This window comes from Ambystoma mexicanum, chromosome 1p (genome assembly GCF_040938575.1).
Source record: "Ambystoma mexicanum isolate Mex_15411 chromosome 1p, UKY_AmexF1_1, whole genome shotgun sequence".
Lineage (NCBI taxonomy): Eukaryota > Metazoa > Chordata > Amphibia > Caudata > Ambystomatidae > Ambystoma > Ambystoma mexicanum.
This window is the reverse complement of record NC_090921.1, coordinates 23,393,503-23,414,863: the sequence shown is the minus strand read 5'-3', so window position 1 is coordinate 23,414,863 and position 21,361 is coordinate 23,393,503. Positions and strand designations below refer to the sequence as shown.

At 48.4% G+C, this 21,361-nt stretch overlaps 1 protein-coding gene across 3 annotated transcripts in view; it reads left to right on the top strand.

Moving 5' to 3' along the window:
* Positions 1-2,117: 2,117 nt before the first annotated feature.
* LOC138564330 (zinc finger protein 1 homolog) overlaps positions 2,118-21,361 on the top strand; it is a 376,835-nt gene continuing 357,591 nt past the window's right edge. For all 3 annotated transcript variants that reach the window (XM_069642903.1, XM_069642901.1, XM_069642900.1), the window contains exon 1: positions 2,118-2,255. In XM_069642903.1, coding sequence (XP_069499004.1) covers positions 2,214-2,255 — 42 coding nt within the window. In that variant the 5' untranslated portion in view covers positions 2,118-2,213. The remainder of the gene's footprint in view (positions 2,256-21,361) is intronic.

Genomic DNA, 21,361 nt, shown 5'->3' with positions numbered 1-21,361 from the left:
TTCTTCTTCCCATCCCTGTGCTTATAAAGGGCTTCCCCCTTGGGACATCCCTCTTGTCTTACGATTCCTTCAGGGACCTCCTTTTGAAACCATTTCTGAAATTGACATCAAAAATCTTACGCTGAAGACTGCTTTTCCATTGCTATCACTTCTGCCCGTAGGCTGGGGGAGATTGGGGCTCTAGAGATTGGGGCTCTATTGTGTCATCCCCCTTTCCTGAGGGTGCTGCCGGACTCAGGATCCGCAGATGCCAGAGGAGGTAGCTTGGCATGCCATTGATGTGCGGCGGGCGGTGTTGGAGTATTTGGCGAGGACTGCCCTCTTCCACAAATCTGATAATCTACTAGTTACTTTTGGCCATACTGGTGCAAGTCGCAAGGTCTCAGTGGTCTCCATTAGCCGATGGATCAGGGTTGCCTCCATGACCTATGTGGTGGCTGGGCTGCCTGTAACCGCGCACATTCAGGGTCAGTCCACAGGGGGTTTGACGGCTTCCTGGGCTGATGTAAGGGGGGTTTCTCTACAGGAGATTTGTAGGGCTGCAACCTGGACAGATCAAAGCACTTTTATCAACCACTATCGGGTGAATGTCTCCCCCTCAGGGGATGGTTCCTTTGGGGTTGGGGTTTTGTCAGTGGGGATGTGAATTTGGAGTTATTAAAGGTGTGTGTTTTCTGCACTGTTTTTAGCCCTGTGTCTCATTGTGACCTTTTCTCCTGTTGCTGCTATGGTATGCCTCATCAGATAAGTACTGGGACGAGGAAGAGTGGACGTGGAGGTGATACTCTGATTACTTATCAGTACTCTTCATTACTCCTAGTCCTACTCTTCCTCATCACAGTACTGACGACCCTCCTCAGCCTCCCTGTGGGGAAGGTACCGTGCTATGGCTTCATAATACGAAACTGAGGGACGTGGATGTGGGGGAGGAGTTATAGAAATAATAGAAGGTCCTGTGTCGGAGGTAGGGGCCTCATGAGGTAAGTACTGGGACGAGGAAGAGTGAACGTGGAGGTAATGATGATTCCACTTTCTGTGAGACTGAGGGCCTCATTACGACCCTGGTGCTCACATAATGAAGGGTGCTAGTACAGGACCGACCCCCTTAACTACGTGAGTGCCGATTACAAGGTTCCCTTTGCTGGACCTGGACCAGACATCTGGTAAAACCAGACGTCTTTTCTGGGTCACACGAGGGGAAGAGGGAGGTAATAATGGGCCTTTTGTAATGTGCCCATTGTTACCTCCCTCCCCATTCCCATTGAGCCCTATGGCAGCTCAAATGGGAATGGGGAATGGTTCCTTCAAGGAGGAATTACCAGGTCCTGCAATGTTGGAATGACCCAGTGATTCCTCATTCCTCATTGCAAGAACCCAGTAATGGAGCCCATTTTGAGGCAGCCATGACTCTAGTGGCGCTGCTGAGGGTTCTGGGGGGGGGGGAGGGCGTAGTTATAGTGGCCACTGAGCAAGCGGTGCCGGAAGTGAGATGTGTTCCAAGGTGGAAATGAGCATGCGCACATGCCGTAGTGAGGCTAAAAAATAGATCTCTGTAGGGTTGGGCCAAGTCGGCAGCTGGTACCACGCATGCCTCTCAAGGCAGTGTCTCCTTTTTCATGCGCGCTCTGCCCATGCACTTTGCCGCGAACCGTTTCTGCGCATGCTCTGTCCAGCAGTATCCCGCTTCCTGCGAATGCCTGGTCCAGCAGTATCCTTTTCGATACGCATGCGCTGTCCAGCAGTGTCCCTCTACTTGCTCATGTTCGGTGCAGCAGTATCCCGCTTCCTGCGCATGCTCGTTCTAGCAGTGTCCCTCTACTTGCACATGCTCGGTCCAGCAGTATCCCGCTCCCTGCTCATGCTTGGTCCAGCAGTATCCCGCTTCTTGCACATGCTCGGTGCAGCAGTATCCTTTTCGATGCGCATGCGCTGTCCAGCAATATCCCTCTACTTGCGCATGCTCGGTGCAGCCGTATCCCTCTCCCTGCGCATGCTCGGTGCAGCAGTATCCCGCTCCCTGCGCATGCTTGGTCCAGCAGCGTCCCTCTAATTGCGCATGCTCGGTGCAGCAGTATCCCGCTCCCTGCGCATGCTCTGTCCTTGCCTGCGGCCTCCCGGTCAGTGAGAGGCTGCTCCGGAGACCCGCTGCTCTTGGCTGAGCTCTTCCCGTCTTGGGGTCTGAGCGCTCGACTGGGGCGAGGCCGGACATCGCAATGAAGACCCGGGAGGAGCCGTGCCTGCGGCGCTGCCAGGAGGTGAGTCCCGGGGGTGGGAAGCGCCGCTCAGGGGCGCTGCTCCATCGCTCCCCCCCTCGCCCTCTGCGGGTGTAGTTCAGGGACTGCGCCCACCCCCCCCCGCCAGAACTTTCCAGAAGCACCCCCCTGTGTGCAGGCCCCGCCCCCGCCGCGGGGAGGTCAGGAAAGCAGCAGCTCTCCTCTGTCACAGGTGAGCCGGGGTCCCTCAGGAGGGGCCCCTGCGACCAGGTGTAGCTCCCAGAGTCGCCAAGTGTCATAGCGCCGCACCCAGCGCCAGGGCAGAGCTCCGGCTTTACCCCAGTTCATGGGAGCACAGGGATGAGAGGCACAGGGGGCCTCATTACACGTTAGGCGGTGAGCCAGGGTGCTATTAGCGCCAGGGCTCATGCCGGTAAAATAGCGGCACCGCCTTGGCGGAAAGGGGATTTACCGTCCAATTCCAAGGTTGGAGGGGCGGTAAATCCCCCTTCCGCCATTGCCCTTCCCCATTCCCATTTCTGCCCCATAGGGCTCTATGGGAATGGGGAAGGCGCTAATTACGGCACCGCAATTTTGCGATGCCGTAATTAGCTCCGAGGTCCCTTAGCGGGTTGGATTTTAACGCCTGCAAGAAGCAGGCGTTAAATCCTCCAACCCGCAAAGGGACCTCGTAGTACGGCGGTAAGGGTTAACGGTCACCGTTGCCATTAACGGTGACCGTTAACCCTTACCGCCGTCCGTGTAATGAGGCCCAGGGCCTCATTACTCGGATGGCGGTAAGGGTTTACCGGTACCGGTAAAATACTGGTACCGGTAAATCCTTACTGCCTTACTACGAGGTCCCTTTGCGGGTGGGAGAATTTAACACCTGATTTTTGCAGGCGTTAAAAACCAACCCACAAAGGGACTAGTGGAGCTAATTACAGTACCGCAATTTGCGGTACCGTAATTAGCGCCTTCCCCATTCCCATAGAGCCCTATGGGGGCAAAGAATGGGGAAGGGCAATGGGGGAAGGGGGAATTACCGCCCCGCCAACCTTGGAATAGGGCAGTAATTCCCCTTTCCACCAAGGCGGTGCCGGTATTTTACCGGCATGGACCATGGTGCTAATAGCGCCATGGTTCTCCGCCATCTGTGTAATAAGGCCCACAGAGTCACGGGAAGAGCAACAGGGGCTGTTCGGACCCATATGGCATGGCATATACCAGAACAGGTTTGGATAAACTATAGTCTCCTTGCCTGCTGGGTTCATTAAGAACAACACTGGGTTACAGGACCACGTAGTCTGGGCTCCTTCCCTTGGACCAAGGAAGATATTCTTTGGGCCATTTCAAGAGCGAAGATCTTGAGGGGCCCCTAGTCTGGATGGTTTGGTCCCTGTGTTCATCAAAAATGCCCCAAATATCTGGTGTCCTGCCTTCTTAAAGTTCTTTGATACTGTCTCTGAAAACCATATTTTGCCTACGACTTGGAGGGAGTCAATAATTATTCCAATCCACAAGAAAGGCGATTTGGGCAATCCTGACAATTATAAGCATATTGCCCTACTTGATGCTGCCAGTAAAATCTTTGCATCCCTCCTGTTTAGGGATTTTAGCACCAGTCTCAGACATTTGGGAAGTATTTTTCGTTATCAGGTGGGCTTTAGACTTCAAATGGTAACCGCCCTCAATGCAACTATTATTCCCATTTAGAAGCTTCTGTCAAAACAACCTCTACTGGAACTACTTACATGGCATCGATTGACACGTCCATCGGTTTTGATCGCATAGAAAGAACCACCTTGTGACATAAATTACATACCGGTCTGGTGCCAGAGAAGTTAGTTCAGCTGATGGTGTTGTTGCTCAATGGGACAACTATAAAGGTTAGGCTTTCTAGAGAGGATGCTCTGTCTAAGCCTATTGAAACCTTTGTTGGGCTAAAACAAGATTGCGTCCTGGCACCAGTCCTTTTTTAATTCTTATATTAGCGACATTGACGATCTCTGGGTGAATAGTAATACCTTCCCCGTCAAACTGGGCCATTTAAAATTGAATTGGTTGGCTTTTGCGGACGACCTGGTCTTTTTTGATGAGAAAGCTCAGCCTGTTCTTCCAGTACGCATGCCATAACAACTTAGTTGTAAAAGGCCAAAAGTCAAAAATGTTAATTTTTACATCCAAGAAAAAAACCTGAGACCATGGGCCTCATTACGACTTTGGAGGGGCTACCTCCAAAATCATGTCCGGGTTCCCTGAATGGGCAATTACTGGGCCATTCCATGTTCGGAGGGCCTGGTAATTCCTCCTTCAGGGAACCCGGGCCCGGTCCTTCCCCAATTCCCATTCGAGCCCCCGTAGGGCTCAATGGGAATGGGCAGGCAGCTAACAACGGGCCGTCAATTACGGGCACATTGTTAGCTCCCTGGTTCCCTCGAGGAACCCGCTAAGGACATCTGGAAAAAAAACAGACGTCCAGAGCGGGTCCCGCGAGGGGACCTCGTAATAGTGCGGAGTGGGTTTAACAGCGCTGGTACCATTAAACCCATTCCGCACTACTCATAGCAAAGGCTGGACAGGGTGCTCTCCTTGAGAGATCTGTAGAATCATTAAGGTCAACATGACAAACCTCTCAGACTACATTTGCTCTTCAGAAAACAAACTCACAAATCACCCTCCCACCACCAAATTCAAACTATAGAGGTACGACTGGTGTGAGACTATAGACCAACTTGATACGTACAGCAGCTACACAGAGTATGCCATAAAAGTAGACGTTCCAACATGTCTCCAGCTATTTCCATGTAATAAGGAACGCTCTATGTACCTTTGCTTCCATCTGAACCAATTGCTGGAATACTCATCAAGATTGGCTTCTAGTATGCCGTGTTTGTAAATGTCCAGCTTCATTAGAAACCATAACGCACCTGGTTACTTCCTATCCTATCTTTAGTACCACTAGGACTCGACACTTCAAAGAAACTGCTTTGACAGGCTCTGACTTTCTGGGGGATATGTTTTGGTCACGCCTTATGTGGGGAGAAAAATCCTGGCCTTGTACTGTCGCCTCTTAGAGGTTTTTGTGAGTAAAACCAGTTGACCTTAGCGGGTCCCGCTAGCAGACCAGGAAGCTAACAATGGGCCCGTTGTTAACAGGCACGTTGTTGGCTCCCTCCCCATTCCCATTGAGCCCTATGGGGGCTCGAGTGGGGATGGGTTCCCTGAATCAGGAAATACAGGGTCCTCCAAGGTTGGAATGCCCTGGTATTTCCCCATTCAGGGAACCTGGTATGCGGTATGGCTGCCTCCATACTCGTAATGACCCCCCTTAGTCTCAATGGGCTTGTGTACCCTATTTGTTAATCATTTTGCAATGTTATATTTTTTTTTCTTTTTCCGGTTTCATATTTCATGTGTTTCTGTAGACTGTAACATGTGAAAGTTTTTTTTTAAAACCACAGCACAATAATAAACAAAAAGAATCTCACACAGCACACGAAAGGCCCAACTCACTGGAAAGGTAATCCCCTTAGCATCATCACTGACCTATGCGAGGGGTCAGAAATGTGAGGCGGACAACTTTGTATAGGTTTTTCACAGTTAGCCATTTTATTAAAGAAAATGGGTTGGATAAACGCCCCACAGTCCCTGACCTCAGAGGATTTCCCTGCCTAACAACATACACTAAAGGACACACTCTAAAAAGGAATCTGTCCTTCACACTTAGCATGCTTACAAACTCATCAAGGATAAGTATGGCTTCTCAAAATAACATTTGAAATCAACATGAACCTGATAGCAACATATAACCTTGTATCTTGGTTGAATTCCCTTCCCCAGGTTTGAAGTCTCGGGAGGATAGCTAAGGGGCAACACTCTCGTCTCGTAAGAAACACTGCGTGGAGCAACACAGGGTTGAGCCCTGGGTCAGAGCTTAGAAACCTCTGGTATTAAGCGTGCTACAAATAACTAATTACAAATATTATGGTTTTACCAGGCATCCTAACCGGGTCCCGCGAGGGGACCTCGCAATCAGGCGGAATGGGTTTAACGGGTCCGCATCCATTTGCGGCATCCGTTAACCCATTCCGCCAGGGTCGTAATGAGGCGCTTTATCTTTAAACTCAACAACAGTAATTATTCCTTCTTCAATTGAAATGATAATTTGTCAGAATGCTCTTCTTCTTCGGCAACAAACAACTTCACAATTGATAATATTTGATTTCACAACACTATTTACACGCAACTGCTTTTTGGTCACAGTACATGAAACGAAACCGAGGCCTTGCCACTCTTTTCCTTTGTAACCTTCAACTACATGGCAGTACTGTTACTACTTTTGCTTGGTTCACTAACCTGCCAGGCCTACTACTACCACAACCCCTTGCCCTGGTGTACTCCTGCCAGGACTACAGAACTCCTCAAACTCCAGTCCGTACTTTGTGGTAAGGTTCTCCTTTTGTATTTGTATTTGTTTATTATTTGTATCGCACTCCGAACCCTAAGGTAACTGGGCGCTGGAAAACGTGAGTGTTACAGGCATAAATAAAGGGTAGACAACAGATAGGAAGACCAGTGGTTACAGTTAGGTCTGAGGACAGAAAATTACAGTGAGTGTTACAGGCATAAATAAAGCGTTGACAGTAGTTAGAAGTCCAATGGTTACAGTTAGGTCTGATGATTGTTACAAGTGAGGGCATACACGTTAGGCAATCATAGCAGGGGCCTTAAAGGAGCAGATGCAAAAGGTGGAAGAGAGAGGCCTCATCGGATGGGTTTATCACTGAGCCAGCTTTTTACTCCAGTTTTGAAGGTCAGGAAGGATGGTTCTAGTCTGTGTGAGAGAGGCAGTGAATTCCAGGACTTGGATGCTTGGACTGGGAAGCTGGCACCGCCTGCAGTTTTTAGGTTGAAACTTGGTACTAGGAGGCGATTGGAGTGGGCAGATCTGGTAGGCCGGGATGGTTGCTACTTGCTGAATTTATCTGACAGATATTTGGGAGCTGAGTGTGACAGACATTTGTGTGTAATTGCCAGAGTGCGAAGAGTGATTCTATTGCGTACTGCAAGCCAGTTGGCTTCCTGTCTGATGGATGAGATGTGGCCGGATCTGGGAAGGTCGAGTGCTGCTGTCAGTGTATTACTTTGTAGGATCTGTAGCCTATTTAAATTCTGTTCAGAAGACCCTAGGAAAAGTGTGTTGCAATAGTCAATCTTTGACAACACTAGGGCTCTGGCAAGCGTTATGCAGCTGCTGGTGGACAAGTAGGATTTGCAGCTAAACATTAGTTGGTTAGTGTAGGCGGTGGAGGATGCTACGGAGCTAACTTGTTTCTTTAGGGAAAGAGTCGAGTCAAGATAACCTCCCAAGGTTTTTATTTCCTTGGCGACTTTGTTCAAGTTCCCGTCAATATTGAAGGCTATGTAACTTTGGTCTAGTTTATTTGGTCGCGCCTGGGTCCCGGCAATCAGGAGCTCAGTATTTTCATCATTGAGGCCCAGACTGTTCGTGGCCATCGAAGTCTGGATTTCTAGGTAGATTTAATTAATTAACTTGGAGTCCTTTTCGTAAAGGCCCGTGAGCAGGATGAGGACCTGGGTGTCATCTGCCTAGTTAGTGTGGATGACACCCATGTTATCCAAGCAATCAAAGAGGAGTGTCGTGAATATATTGTATAGCGTCAGAGATACGCAGGAACCATGAGGGACTCCACAGTATATAGGGATCGGGTCAGCAGAGGCTGACGGTGAAAAGCCTCTGGTGGTTCGATTGGATAAAAAGGATTTGATCCAGTTAGAGGCGTTGGTGGAGAAGGCTGCTGCTGTGGTGAGATGTCCAGTTAGGATTTGGTGGTCGACTAAATCGAATGCCGCAGACAAGCGGATCGCTAGATTGCTTTTGTCCTTTGCCTCATCCATCTGGATTTTCAGATCCAGGAGTGCTGTCTCCGTTCCATGTCTTGGCCTAAAACCGGATTGGATGAGGCCTTGTAAGTTGTTAACCTCCAAGTGATTCTGGATTTGCAAGTATGCAACTCTATTCAGGATTTTTAAGAGGAAGGGGACAGTAGTAATCGGCCTGTAATTCGTTTGGATGTTCGGGTCTACATTCTTTTTAAGAGAGGCATGACCCATGCCTCCTTGAGATTGTTGGGTACTAGACTTGTCTTGAATGAAAAGTTTATCAATATGGCAATGAAGGGGGACAGTTCTTTGGCTCCTTCCTTAATGATGCAGGCAGGGCAAGTGTCTCCTTGACAGTGAGAATGTTTCAGGCTCTTAATAATGTCTTCTACTTCTCTTGGAGTCACTTGGGAGAATGCGAAAGGTGCACATCGAGGGCGTAATTGCTCTTGTGCAGGTTCAACGTGCTGGCTGCTCGAAATGGTACTCTTTTTCGATTCTATCTTGTTTTGTAGTAGCACTATTTTGTCAGCTAGGGCTTGTTGGATTTTGGTGCACCAGGCCACATCCTTGATGCAATCCTCAGTAGGAGGTGCTGGTGATTCTAGTTCCTTTAAGATGCTAAAGAGCTCCTTAGAGCTTGATTTGGCATTAAGGATTCTAGTGTTATAGGCTTCTTTTTTTGAGGACAGGGTGGCAGATTTGTCGGATGCCGCAGCTGTAGCGAATAAGGCTTTGTTATGGATGGTAGGTGATTTGCGCCATGTTGTTTCAGCAGTCCTTTTGCAGTTTCATATGATTTTTAGTTTGAGCGTGAACCACTTATTGAGGTGGGCAGTTGGTTTGGCTTTTTTTTAGCTTGAGTGGTACAACAATGTTTAAGGCTGAATCAAGAGTTTCATTGTATAGGTCCACTAACTTGTTTGAGTCTACTAGATTCTTATAGTTCGACACGTCGAGGATGTTGTTGATAAGAGGCCGGAGACTCGCAATTGTGACGTTTCAACAGTTTCTAGAGAGGGTGGGGGGTGCCATGGTAGGGCATGGGGTGTTATCCCTTGGAAAGAGAATGATATGAAGTGGTTGTCAGGCTAAGCGACAGGTTCATTCTGGAGGATTGTTATGGAGCAATTGAGGTTTGACACCCAGTCCAGGATTCGGCCCTTGATGTGTATGGGTTCTGCGACTCTATGTTTAAATCTGAGTTGAGAAATTGAGTTTTCTAAGGCTAAGTCCTGTGTATCGTTACCATCCTGTAGTCCTAGATTAAGGTCCCCCAAGAGGATAGTTTGGGAGCCAAGCTTAGTGTTGGCGGAAAGGAGGTTAGTGAGGTCTTCATCGAAAGAAGAGATTGGACCTGGAGGGCAGTAGATGAGGTGCATAAGAATCGATTGGGTGGGTGAGAGTACGACTTTGACTGATAAAAGTTCTGCTGAGGGAAAACTGGTATGGGAAGTGGCCCTGAGGCCCAAATGGGTTTTTGTTATAAAGGCAACTCCCCCTCCTTTACCTGAGTTTCTGTCAGCCCTGATGATAGTGTATCCCTCTGGGAGGGCTAGTAGGATTGCTGGGCCTGCTGCCGGGTGAAGCCAAGTTTCGGTAATAGCCAGGAAGTCCAGGCAATTGGCTGTGATAAGGTCAGCAATGTTGAGGGCATGGGCAACTAGTGTGCAATCGTTGATGAGTGCTCCTTTGATGGTGGGCAACAGCCGTGTGGCTGAGGGACCTTCTGGGCTCAGATTTACTGATGAGGAAGGTGTCAAGGTCGATGAAGGAGCCGTTGTGGTGGAAAAGGTGGTTGGTGAGCTCAGAGGCTGTAGCTAAGCAGGGAATTTGCAGGTGCTTTTTAGGCTTGGGCCGTGTGTATTGGGTGAGCATCCTTAAGGTTACTTTGTGGTTGAGGAAGCTGGAACCTGAGTCTCTTGTTTCTGATGTCAACAGCATATGGGATAAGTGGGGTGGGAGGTGTGGCCAAGACCTGTATCCATTCAGTTGGACTGAGTAATGGAGTGGCTGCGTTCTTAGTGAGGGTGCCATCCGTGGAGATTTATTTTGTAACGTGTTGGAGGGGAGGGGGGAAGTTCGTTGCGTTGATAGTATGGAACAATGGGAGGAAAGGCAAGGGCGACTCTGTGGAAGGTGGCCATGGTAGTGGTGAATGGATATGGGTTGGAAGACAGGAAGTGGAACTACTAAGTAGGGAAGGTACAAAGCAACTAGTGAACCTGGTGGGAGAAGAGTGCTAAGCGAAAGTCGACTCAGGCTAAATCATAGTAGATGCCGAGTTGCGGGAGAGTGGGAATGAGGAGGTCTGCAGCGAGTGTTTAGATAGAATGCTAACAGTATTTTGGCAATATTTCAGCGCTCGTAAGACAGTAAAGCAGGCAAATTTGGTAGCGTTTGGACAGAGTGCTAACAGTATTTTAGCAAACAGTGCTCAAAAGGCAAACAGTATTCATAGGCAATAAGGCAAACAAATTTGGTCAGAGTGCAAATGGTATTTTAGCAAACACCGCTTAAAAAGGCAGTGAGTCATACAATGTCGGTAGCATTTGGACAGAGTGCTAACAGGGTTTAGCAGGCGGTGCTTGTATGGCAATGCTGCATACCATTCGGTAGAGAGCAATGAAGTTTGTAACAAACAACACTCGTAAGGCTATATGCCCTACAAAATGGTGGAAGTTGGACAGAGGCTAGTATTAAATTCAGCAAACAGCGCTGATATAGCAGCATTGTGATCTCTGACGGTGGGCTCTAGGCAGGATACAGTTGAGGTAACAGGCACGTAGGACTAATAGAGCAAATGCTGGTTCACGATAGATGGAGGCTATGCAAGATACGTGCAGAGTTATCAGCGAGCAGCGCTAGTAGGCACTATTTTGATCGGTATCTATAGTGACAGATGGGCGTGGTCCTGAGGACCGGTAAGAGGAATATGAGCATAGTTGAATTGTATTAGTGACAGGTATAATGTTACTATGGTGCAATGCAATGAACGGCGCAGAGCACGATTGAGAGCGTTTACAGCAGAGCTACGGGGTGAGAAAGAACAGTTATACGTTCGTATAAGGTGTGTCTTACTTGCGGGAGGTAGGTGTCGGGTAGCCTGGCTTGATGTCCTGCATGGCTGGTGGTAGGTGGGAAAGGATAAAGGCCTGCAGCACGGCTGGGCCCAGGGTATCAGCGGCACGGATTGGCCAGATGGGGCACGAACAAATGGACAAGTCGCACAGTTTTTGGGCGGAGTTCGGGGTCCCTACGTTCCGCCTAGCGCCGACAGGCTCAGGACAGGGAGGGCCTTGTGAGCATGGCCTTTGGAGGATGGCCGGCTCCACGCCTGCAGGCAAATCAGGTTGGGGCTATCAATGTAGTATCAGCCAATGTAGGTAGAGGTGACAGTGCACACCGGTTACTATGGTTACAACAGTAACTATAGTTGCTGTGGGTTTTGGAATCCTCTGGCGGCCATTTTGGAATGGCAGCGCTCTCCGGGATTCAAGTTGCTTCAAGACTAAACAATGGGCATCTGCAAGGTGGGCGTTAAAGCGGTGCTGGTCGGAGGATGGTTGCACTCACACGGGTGAGCTTCAAATTTGCATGCAGACTGCAGGCTTTGGATTGTTGTTACTGGAACCCTCAGATGCTTCCTGGAAAAGCCCACAGGCTTGACTTGTAGAGGGGAGGGCAGCTGGCACTGCTCCTGCAGTTGGAATGAGCTCCTGCTTCTCGGCTGTAGCAGCGCTGTGTGGGCTATGGCCTTTGGAGGATGGCCGGCTCCACGCCTGCCGGCCAATCGGGCTGGGGCTATCAATGTACAATCAGCCAATGCGGGTAGAGGCAACGGTGAACAGCGGTTACTATGGTTACAACTGTCCTTCAAAGGTTTCACGATACTTCCAACTCCACACAACATTAAGGTTCAACACTTCTTCTGCAAGTGCACCCTTCCTTGATATGGTTTACAAGGACAGATTCTCTCTTGCCACTCTTTAGTACTCAACTCCATGTCGCTCAACTCTTGGTAATGTCTCTTGACCGCTCTTGCTCTTCCGTGACTCTGGCAAGGCTTGTTATTATAAGGACCAACTATTTCTTCCTTCTTGCCCTGGGACCAATAGTTACAATTTCCCTGTGTTCTCTTGCTATCTTGCCATGCAGGTCCTCTGCTTGCCAAAGTAATGCCCCCTCTTAACTATGGTAATGCTGGATATTGCGTATAATTCTCCCCTCTTTGCTTTAGCAATGCACGTTTTCAAATGCTTTCACTTTTGCCCCTTCTTTAGCTGTGTAATGAAAATGCCAACTTTTCCTTTCTGGCTTAAGTTTCTATGGAGTATAAAATTGATTTAACTTTCTGACGCCCGTCCAATATTCACAATTCGGCTCAGCTTGCAGCGTTCGACTGCGGAGCATTCCAGGGTTTCCTATCTGAGGAAAACTCACTAGTTTTCCCATATGCGTCCGCTCGAGCTGCTGTTGCTGGCTTTTCTGCACTTTGCTGAATGTTGAACTGTACTGCGAAAGAAGCTCACCTGGCTCCACCCTCTCTCTGGGGCTCACCAACGGATTACCCTGAATTGTTCAAATCTGAAATGACCGAGGGAGAAAAAAACGAAAGTAATTTTTGGGAGAATAACTTTCGGTTTTTCCTCCTGCAGCCATTTCAGGTAACCCGCTCCCACCAAACCTGCTTACTTACCCTTCGGCGGCACACTTTGCTGTGTGCCCCCGATTCGCTTTGTCCCTGCAACGCCTGTGCCCTTTACTTCCATGATTGGGGACCGGCGCCGCAGGGTCCCTTTTTTAACTTTTGCTTTGTTTACGCTTTAATTTTGGGAAGCAGGGGACACCACCATAGCTATTACAGTGAACAAGGGTGTGGGGGACACTGTAATAGCACCAAATGGGAGACTTTATCGAAATGTTCGGCTGTATGTAATTTTGATATAGCCGAAATTCAATCAAATCTTCCATTTCTTTTTTTGTTTTTTTGGATCAGATCTACGGATTCCCTCAGCAGCCACTGAGATCAGGCACGCAGAGAGTTTCTCTCTCTCACGGGGCGGCTTCCCGCTGCCCAACCTCTGCAATTCGGCATCTCCGCAGAGAAGACCTTCTCTGGACGGCGCTTAGTATTTACAACAGTTACGGCTCTGGCATCGACTTTCTGCTTCTGCCACTGCACCTTCCACAGGCAGCTTCTCCGCACTCCTGCTTCACCTGCTGATCTGATGGCCTGCACCTGAGGAGGCCTTTTATAGTCGAAGGTTGTGCTCGGGAGTGGTTCATTAGCGTTATTTACCCGCACCTTCTACCTTTTGTCCCGCACTCGCCTCTTCTTCGTCCCAGTACCTAGGGAACTATGTGACCTCAAGTCCTCGATGTGTTTATCACCAATATAATCTTTAATCTCCCCAAAGTTCTGCTGTATATCATATGATATGTTATATTCTTCTTCAGTCTGCGGAACGGGCCCGCTGCCCGTGAAAAGATGGACGCCGTCATCTTTAGGTCTCCCCACTAGACCCACTCATTGCAGGATGCCCTGCCCACATCTGACCATGATTGGCTTGGCCTCAGCCAACCCACAGAGGCATTCACGGCCGGCAGGCTGTGCTGGCGCGGGTCCAGAACGAAGGACCAGAATAAAGGACACCTTCTGGCTGCACATGCCCGCGCCGGGACATGCCTGCGCTGCATCATTGGATTTCCCACAACGCCCGCGGTCCATACGCTGCAGATGTTGATCCAACAGCCTCTGCAATCTACTCCTTGGAAACTCGCCAACAAGATAAGACAAGTTCCACCTCTTCTCTATCGCAGTTCCATACCGCAGCCCAGACCCGCCTCCCCCAACCTGCTTCCTGCCCCCTATTGCGCTCCACCATTGCCACAGAAACACTGTTAACCCCCGCCCAGACCCATTACTGCCAACCCCGCCCGTCATCCGTCGTTCACCAGAAACATACGTTCCCCACCCTGCACAGTACGTGGAAACTCTACCACCGACCATCCCCATGTCCCACTCCTACACTCGCACAACCCTGACACCCGCCAGCAGCCTGCCTAACCAAACCAGATGTACCACCTGCCCATTGTGCGCCCGGACCACACACACACCTCTCCTCACGCACCACTAGACCCACTAACCTCTCCCTCCCCCATCCCATATCCGAGCGCAACCTCCACCTTAAATACAGCACCTCACACCAGCCCAAACGTCATCCTGATAGACCCCTCTCCACAGCCAACAACATCTCGTCAGCCAACCACACCCAACCCAGCATCCCCCCTCTCACCAGAGCTCCCCCACTGCACTGCGCCCTACTTAACACTAAATCTCTGGTGGCACATGCACATGACATTCATGACTGGATCACTAACAACACCTGGACATCTCACTGAAACGTTGCTCACATCCACCTCTGGGCCACCGCTCTCCCTAGCTGTCTCCAGCGGCTACACCATACTTCAATGTGACAGAACACGGAAAATAGGAAGAGGTGTGGCCCTGATTTATAAAGACACAATCACTTTGCATCCCCTGAAGACCACCTCTCTCCCCAACTGTGAAAGCACCTCAGCCAAAATCAAATGCTCTGCCAATGCCCCTGTCGCCCTCCATCTCATCTACCTGCCCCCGGGCCGGCTCGCCAGCTTCCAGCCAGACCTCTCTTAGCTAGCCCTCAACCTCAAACCAACCACCCAGCTCCTCATCCTTGGTGACCTCAACCTTTGTTACAACGACTCTCTAGACAAAGAAGTCACCACACTAGCAAAAACTCCATGACAGCTTTTGGCTGCACCCAACGGATCTCTGAACCCACCCATGCTAAAGGCTGCACGCTAGACTGGATCCTGGGCCACAAAACCAATGCCACCATCCTAGCCAACTGCCCCTGCCCATGGTCCGACCACAACACCATATTCTTCTCCATCCCCATCCCCACCAACCACAACCATACTCCCTCCAACACCCTTAAACCTGCCACCATCCTATCATGCAATACCTGCAACCTCCTGAACGACCGCATCATCCCCCTCCTCAGGCAACTCCTGCCCAACTCCAACGACACCACCCTCCTGGTGCACTTGTACAACAACCTGCTCACCAACACCCTTGACCTCCCGGCCGCCCTCAAAAACAGAAAACAAAAGAAGGTCCAAGACCTCAAACCCTGGTTCACACCAGAACACAAAGCCATGCAAACTGAGAAAAGAGCAGCAGAAACCACCTGGCGCAAGAATCCTAGCCCAACTAACATCTCCCGCCTCTACAGACAATCCATTCACAAGGCCAAATCATCCTCCTACGACGAATGAATTGCCAAATCATCCTCCAGTTCACGCAAACTCTTTGCCATACGCCGGGAGCTGGAAACGTCCTCCATCCCACCTACCACCATCCACAAAGACGACGCAATGTTTTCCAAGACACCCACTCCTACAGCAAAAGATTATAGTCAAGAAGGTTAACACCAAGACCCCGCCCCCCGCCTCACTACCTACAGAACCCCTGGAGTTCTCTCCCTTTTGAATTCCAACCCATCAATGACCACACCCTCAGAAAGATCATCCAAGATCTCAAACATACCCGATGCAAAGGGGATTCTGCCCAGCTGTCATCGTGAAGCACTGTGCGGAACCCCTCCTCCCCCATTATCTCCACCATCATCAACTCCTCCTTCGCCTCCTGCACTCTCTCTGTTTCGTTTGCTCCATTATTGGATGGGAGGGAGCATCTAATTGTTCGGTTTCAAATACGTCATCCATGGTGTTAAGCTGGAGAGACCTTAGAGTAGTTGGATCAGTATGTTGAACCTCGCGTGCCGGGTTTGGGTGAATCACAATGTCCCTATTTAGTGGACTTTGGAGATTTTAATCTGCATTTCATCTCGCACAGCTTCATAGTTCATACTGCTGTTGTAGACGTATGGTGAAAAGTCCACTTCGGCTCTCACCGTCGCATTTTGGACTTTATCGAAGGTGCTCGAGGTGTTTGTAATATCTGCATTATTCAAGCACATGATTGCTGTCCTACAGGTGTTTATAATACTCGTTTGAAACATCAGAGCCTTGTGTTACCCCAGACACATCTCTCAGGGCTTCGACAGCCCGCCATGCAAGGACACATAGGGCCTCATTACGAGTTTGATGGCAGCCATGGAGCTGTTAGCTCCATGGCTGCCTCCAAACTGGGCTCCTTTACCGGGTTCCTGCAATGGGGACTTACCGGGTCTTTCCTACATAGGAGGACCCAGTAAGTCCTCTTTGCAGGAACCATTCCCCATTGAGCCCCCATAGGGCTCAATGGAAATGGGGATGGAGGTAACAATGGGCATGTTATAAGTGTCCCGTTGTTACCTCCCTCTTCCCCCCGGGGGACCCGGAAAAGACGTCTGGTTTTACCAGACGTCTGATCCGGGTCCCGCGAAGGGAACTTCGTAATACGCGCTCCCGGAATGAAGGGGGGCGGTCCCGTACCGGCCCCCTTCATTCCAGGAGCGCAAGGATCGTAATGAGGCCCATAGTCACGACACAATGGGGGGCACCCGGGAACTTGTGTAAGGTGCACAATCCACGACCAAGGGACCACCCGCCTCTCGCCTCACTCCACGGACCACCCAAGGAGTCTCCCAAGTGTGGTCTCAGGCTTTGGAACGTAGAGGGGAGGAGGTCAAAGACACTTCCAGCACTAGTTACATCCTTACCCAACCGCTTATCAAGCTGCTTCAAAATAGTGCTTGCGCCAATAGGAACAGCGGGGGTAGGCGCTGGCACAGCATCAATGACATTTGCTTCACTTACTTGAGCTGGTTGGTGTAAGCCCTGAACTCTTATCGATCCCTCAGGCAAGTAGGACTTGCATCGCCGATGCTGCAGTCTTGTTTGTGGGTATGCCAGAAGTTGAGACTGCTTGCGAAGTTCCAATGTGGACCCCACACTTTCAGCATTTTTCAAGGAATGAGCTGCATCCATATCGCGATCCGGGCAAACCCAAGGAAACACAAGAAACACTCTTCTCACTCCGCCTTGGCTCCGCAGAGGCAGTGCCTTTTATGTGCTCCTCCTCTCACAGCAGTGATGGCCACAGAAAGCAGACTCCTGTCTGTGTGGCACGCGGAATGGAAAAAGTAACAAAGTTCACAGGGAAAATCCTCAGCACAACAGTTCACGCTAGAAGAAGAGCAGCATTAGCACTCTTCTCAAGCCCCTATTCGACCACCTTGACGCGTTAGGAGTCTCATACACCAGCTATGCGGACGACACCGAGCTCCTCATCCCCCTCTATGGCAACTACACGCAGGATACACTCAATTCCAACCTCCTCTATGAAACAATCCAAACCTGGATGGCCACACACTGCCTCTGTCTCAGAGATGAAAAGACAGAGCTTCTGCTCGTTGGCCCCCCGGCAAGATTAGCAAAACTTCCCGAGACCTACAAATCCTTCAGTATCGATGGTCACATAATCCATGTTGCCTCCACTGTCAAAACCCAGCGTCTATCTTGACTCCACCCTCAACTTGCCATGCCAAACAACCAGATTGCCTCTACCTCAGGCCACCAAGCTCATCACCGCCAGTAGACCCTTCCTGTAACCAAAAAACCATATTGAAGTTGCTCGAGCAACTCATCTGCTCAAAGCTTGACTACTGCACCTCACTATGTTGTGGCACAACCTCCAAAAATCTATGCAAACTCCAATCAGTCCAAAATAACACCCTGAGAGCTGCACTTGACATTGGAAAGGGGGACCACATATGTGAAGCTAGTAGATCCATTCACTGGCTTCCGGTGAAGGATAGGATCAACTTCAAGAGCTTATCCATCAGCACCGCACACCACCTCCTCTTACCTGGGAACAAAAATCACCAGACACACAACAACAACACAAAGCATCGCCTACAAATACTGCCTCATCACTCCCAGATTCAATCTCAAAAGGGGTGGGGGGGCTAGCTTCCCAGTCCGTGCCCCTGCACTCTGGAACAAGCTCCCTGTCCACCTGCGTAACGAATGATCGATGACAATTTCTGAAAGAAGCTCAAAACCTTCCCCTTCAACTAAGACTGTCCCCCATGCCTGCTCTCCTCTTCTTCCTCTGCTATCATGTCTGATGTTAACCAGCGCCTAGATGCCTTTGGGCTTGGTGTGCTGTTATCAATGTCTAAATAATAATAATAAATAAATAATAATAAATAATAACCCTTTATGGAAGGATTTCGACTTGGTTAGTGATTTGGGTTTTGGTTTAAGGAAGGGATATCTTTATCAGAAACTAGGTTATTAATGTTCTGATTTTCAGGTTGGATATTATCATTTCCCGTACCAAAAAGACGATAGGTTTTGGGGAAGAGAGTTTACTCTGACAGCAAGCCATTAGATATTCTGGCATCAGGGAAAGCTTAGCTCTGGAAGAAGATAAATACTGCGTCCCTCCCAGCCGAATCCTCCCAATCCCTTGGGCCCCTTCTCCTCCCAGCTGACACCACCCCAAGGGTCGGGATCAGGCAGCGGCTGCCACCCCCTGGCCACCTGGGTGGAGACTTCAGGTGGGGTTTAGTGAGGATTCCGCAGGATTCATCACAAATACCCATCCTCCATCACAGCTCTAGAATATTTCGTTTCTCCACATACTCAGAATACAAGAAATGCGCCAGACTGTATTATTACATTATCTCAAGTTTTAATATTTGCCCTTGGTGATGACACGTGTTTCGGCTATTGAAAGCCTTCTTCAAATCAGGGCTGGTAGTGCTGTCATTGTTAATCACAGAAAAGTTGGTATAGTAAACAACACACAATTACACAGAGATAAGGGGTTGGAGAAAGGGAGGATTAGAGGTTGGTTGAAAAAAATATAAAAATAACAAATGGGAAATAAAGGTATAGTAGTCAGATTAATTAGTATCACAGTGCACAAAATATTAAATTCATTCCATATTACTCTCATATGTATATGTGTACAACTTCAGTTCCACATTACTTTTACAGCGTTGTTACATTGTCAATCTTTGTTGGGTGTTAAACCATTACAAGGGTCCAATCCCTGTGGGTAAATTCCGTAATATTGTATTCAATGACTATTACATGTTCTTGCAATGTAATTCAAATAGTTCAAATAATACAATGTATACATCCTGTGCGCAATATTCTATTTAGTCATACTTATTCGTCATCATTTATAGATATTGGCCCTCATTAGGACCCCGGTGTTAAGGGGTTAATGGCGCCGTAAAAGGCTGTGGCGCCGTTAACTCCTGAACACCTTACTACGAGGTCCCTTTGCGGCTCCCGACCTGAACGGCTGGTCTGGACCAGTCGTTAAAGTAGGGACCCGCAAAAGGACCTTGATGGCAATTACGGTACCGCGATTTGTGGTACCGTAATTGCCACCCTCCCCATTTCCATTGAGCCCTATGGAGCAAAAATGGGAATGGGGAAGGGCCATGGAGAAAGGGGAAATTACCGCCCCGCCAACCTTGGGATGGGGTGGTAATTCCCCCTCTCTCCATGGCAGACTAGCTACACTTGGCACAGATTATCGGTTTGTCTATGATTCATGTACGTCCAAATTGCATAATAACTTCTTACCAATATTATGATGCGCTCGTAAAACGCTATTTGTATGATGCTTATAGCACCCATATTCATACGGCTGTACTTTTGTGCTTTCTTGATTGCATGTGTAATCCACACATTTTATTGGTAAATAACTTCCCGGCTTCTGAAATTCCCCTTCTACTGACTAGTAGTAGTACGCTCCCACTGTACAATGCAAATCTGACTTTATGCGTATTCTAAACCTTGTTCGAAAAACATTGATGGTCTCTTACCTGCTACTTTGCCCTACGGCGTCCCGCGCGTTGGCTCTAAGCTTCCCGTACTGCTCTAGCAATGCTATACTAATTTGCCTTGGGGTGTCGCCCAGGCAACGGTTGATGCCTGCGTCCTTCCTTTGTGTTCACCACTATGCACTGCATTTGGCGGCCGCCATCTTTTGGGAATACGGTGCCCGTAAACATAATGATTTCCAGTTATATATTACCCATTCATAAGTAGTTATAAGCGTAATAGTGTTCCAGAGTTAGTTATATAATTACATCTATATCATTGTTTTGTTAAACCTCATATCTATACTTATAATACGCATTTAATATTTAAAATGAATTATAGTGTACACGTGAAACATATCCTAAAAATAGTTCACTAATATTATTATCGTCGTAATTGGCTCTTTTATCTCAGTTGTTTATGTTAACAGATACATTCCAGTTGTTAGCATTCCATAAAACCAAATACCAAATTTGTCATACAGAAGGGTACAGTGTAAATACATAATTCATAGAAATGACACCATCTCATTATCAGAATTCAATCCAGTCACTGTACTGTTAAGTTTGCAGATGATTCTTGCTTCTGCCTGGCGGAGTGCTTTTTCTCTGTCCCCTCCTCTTTTGCCCAATTGTACATGTTGCAATCCAATGAATTTAAGGTCACTCTTCTTCTCCATTTGATGATGTTTCTGCAATGTGCTGCTAAGGGCAAACGTTGGTCCTGGCTCCCTATTTTGGCCAGGTGTACTCTTACTCAAATTGTACTTCCTATGTATATCTTGTTGCATACACATAGTAAACCATATACTACATATTTCGTGTGACAGTTAATTACTTCTTTTATTTGAATTTCTTTGCTAATTTGATGCTTGAAAAGTTCAGTTGGTTCACTCGCAAATTTGCAAATCGTGCAATTTCCACATTTTCGGAAGCCTTTATTGGGTGGCAATGTCCATATACCAATATTACACTTTTATCATCCGATAAGAGTGATGGACTTAGTTTAGTATTCAATGTGTCTGCTTTTTTTAAAAATAACTCTCGGTTTGTCTCCCACTTGTTGTCTAATATGTTCGTCTAATTTCAAAAGATGCCAATGTTTATTAAGTATCTTATTGATCTTGTGGCTTTCCTTATTGAATTTAGTTATAAAACCCACTTGCCATTGTGGGTCAGAGTTCTTGGCTTTGCTGTTACTTGGAATTAGTGTTTGCTCCTGAGTCCAGGTTTTTGTCCTGACATATGCTTGTTTCACACACCTGTCTGATTATCCACGCTCCAAGAATCTGGTCTTAAGTAGAGTACATTCTTCCTCAAAAGTGTTCTGTGCACAGCAGCAATTTCTTATCGCCCTCACAAACTCCTCCATGGGGATATTAAATATTGTAGATTTTTGGTGAC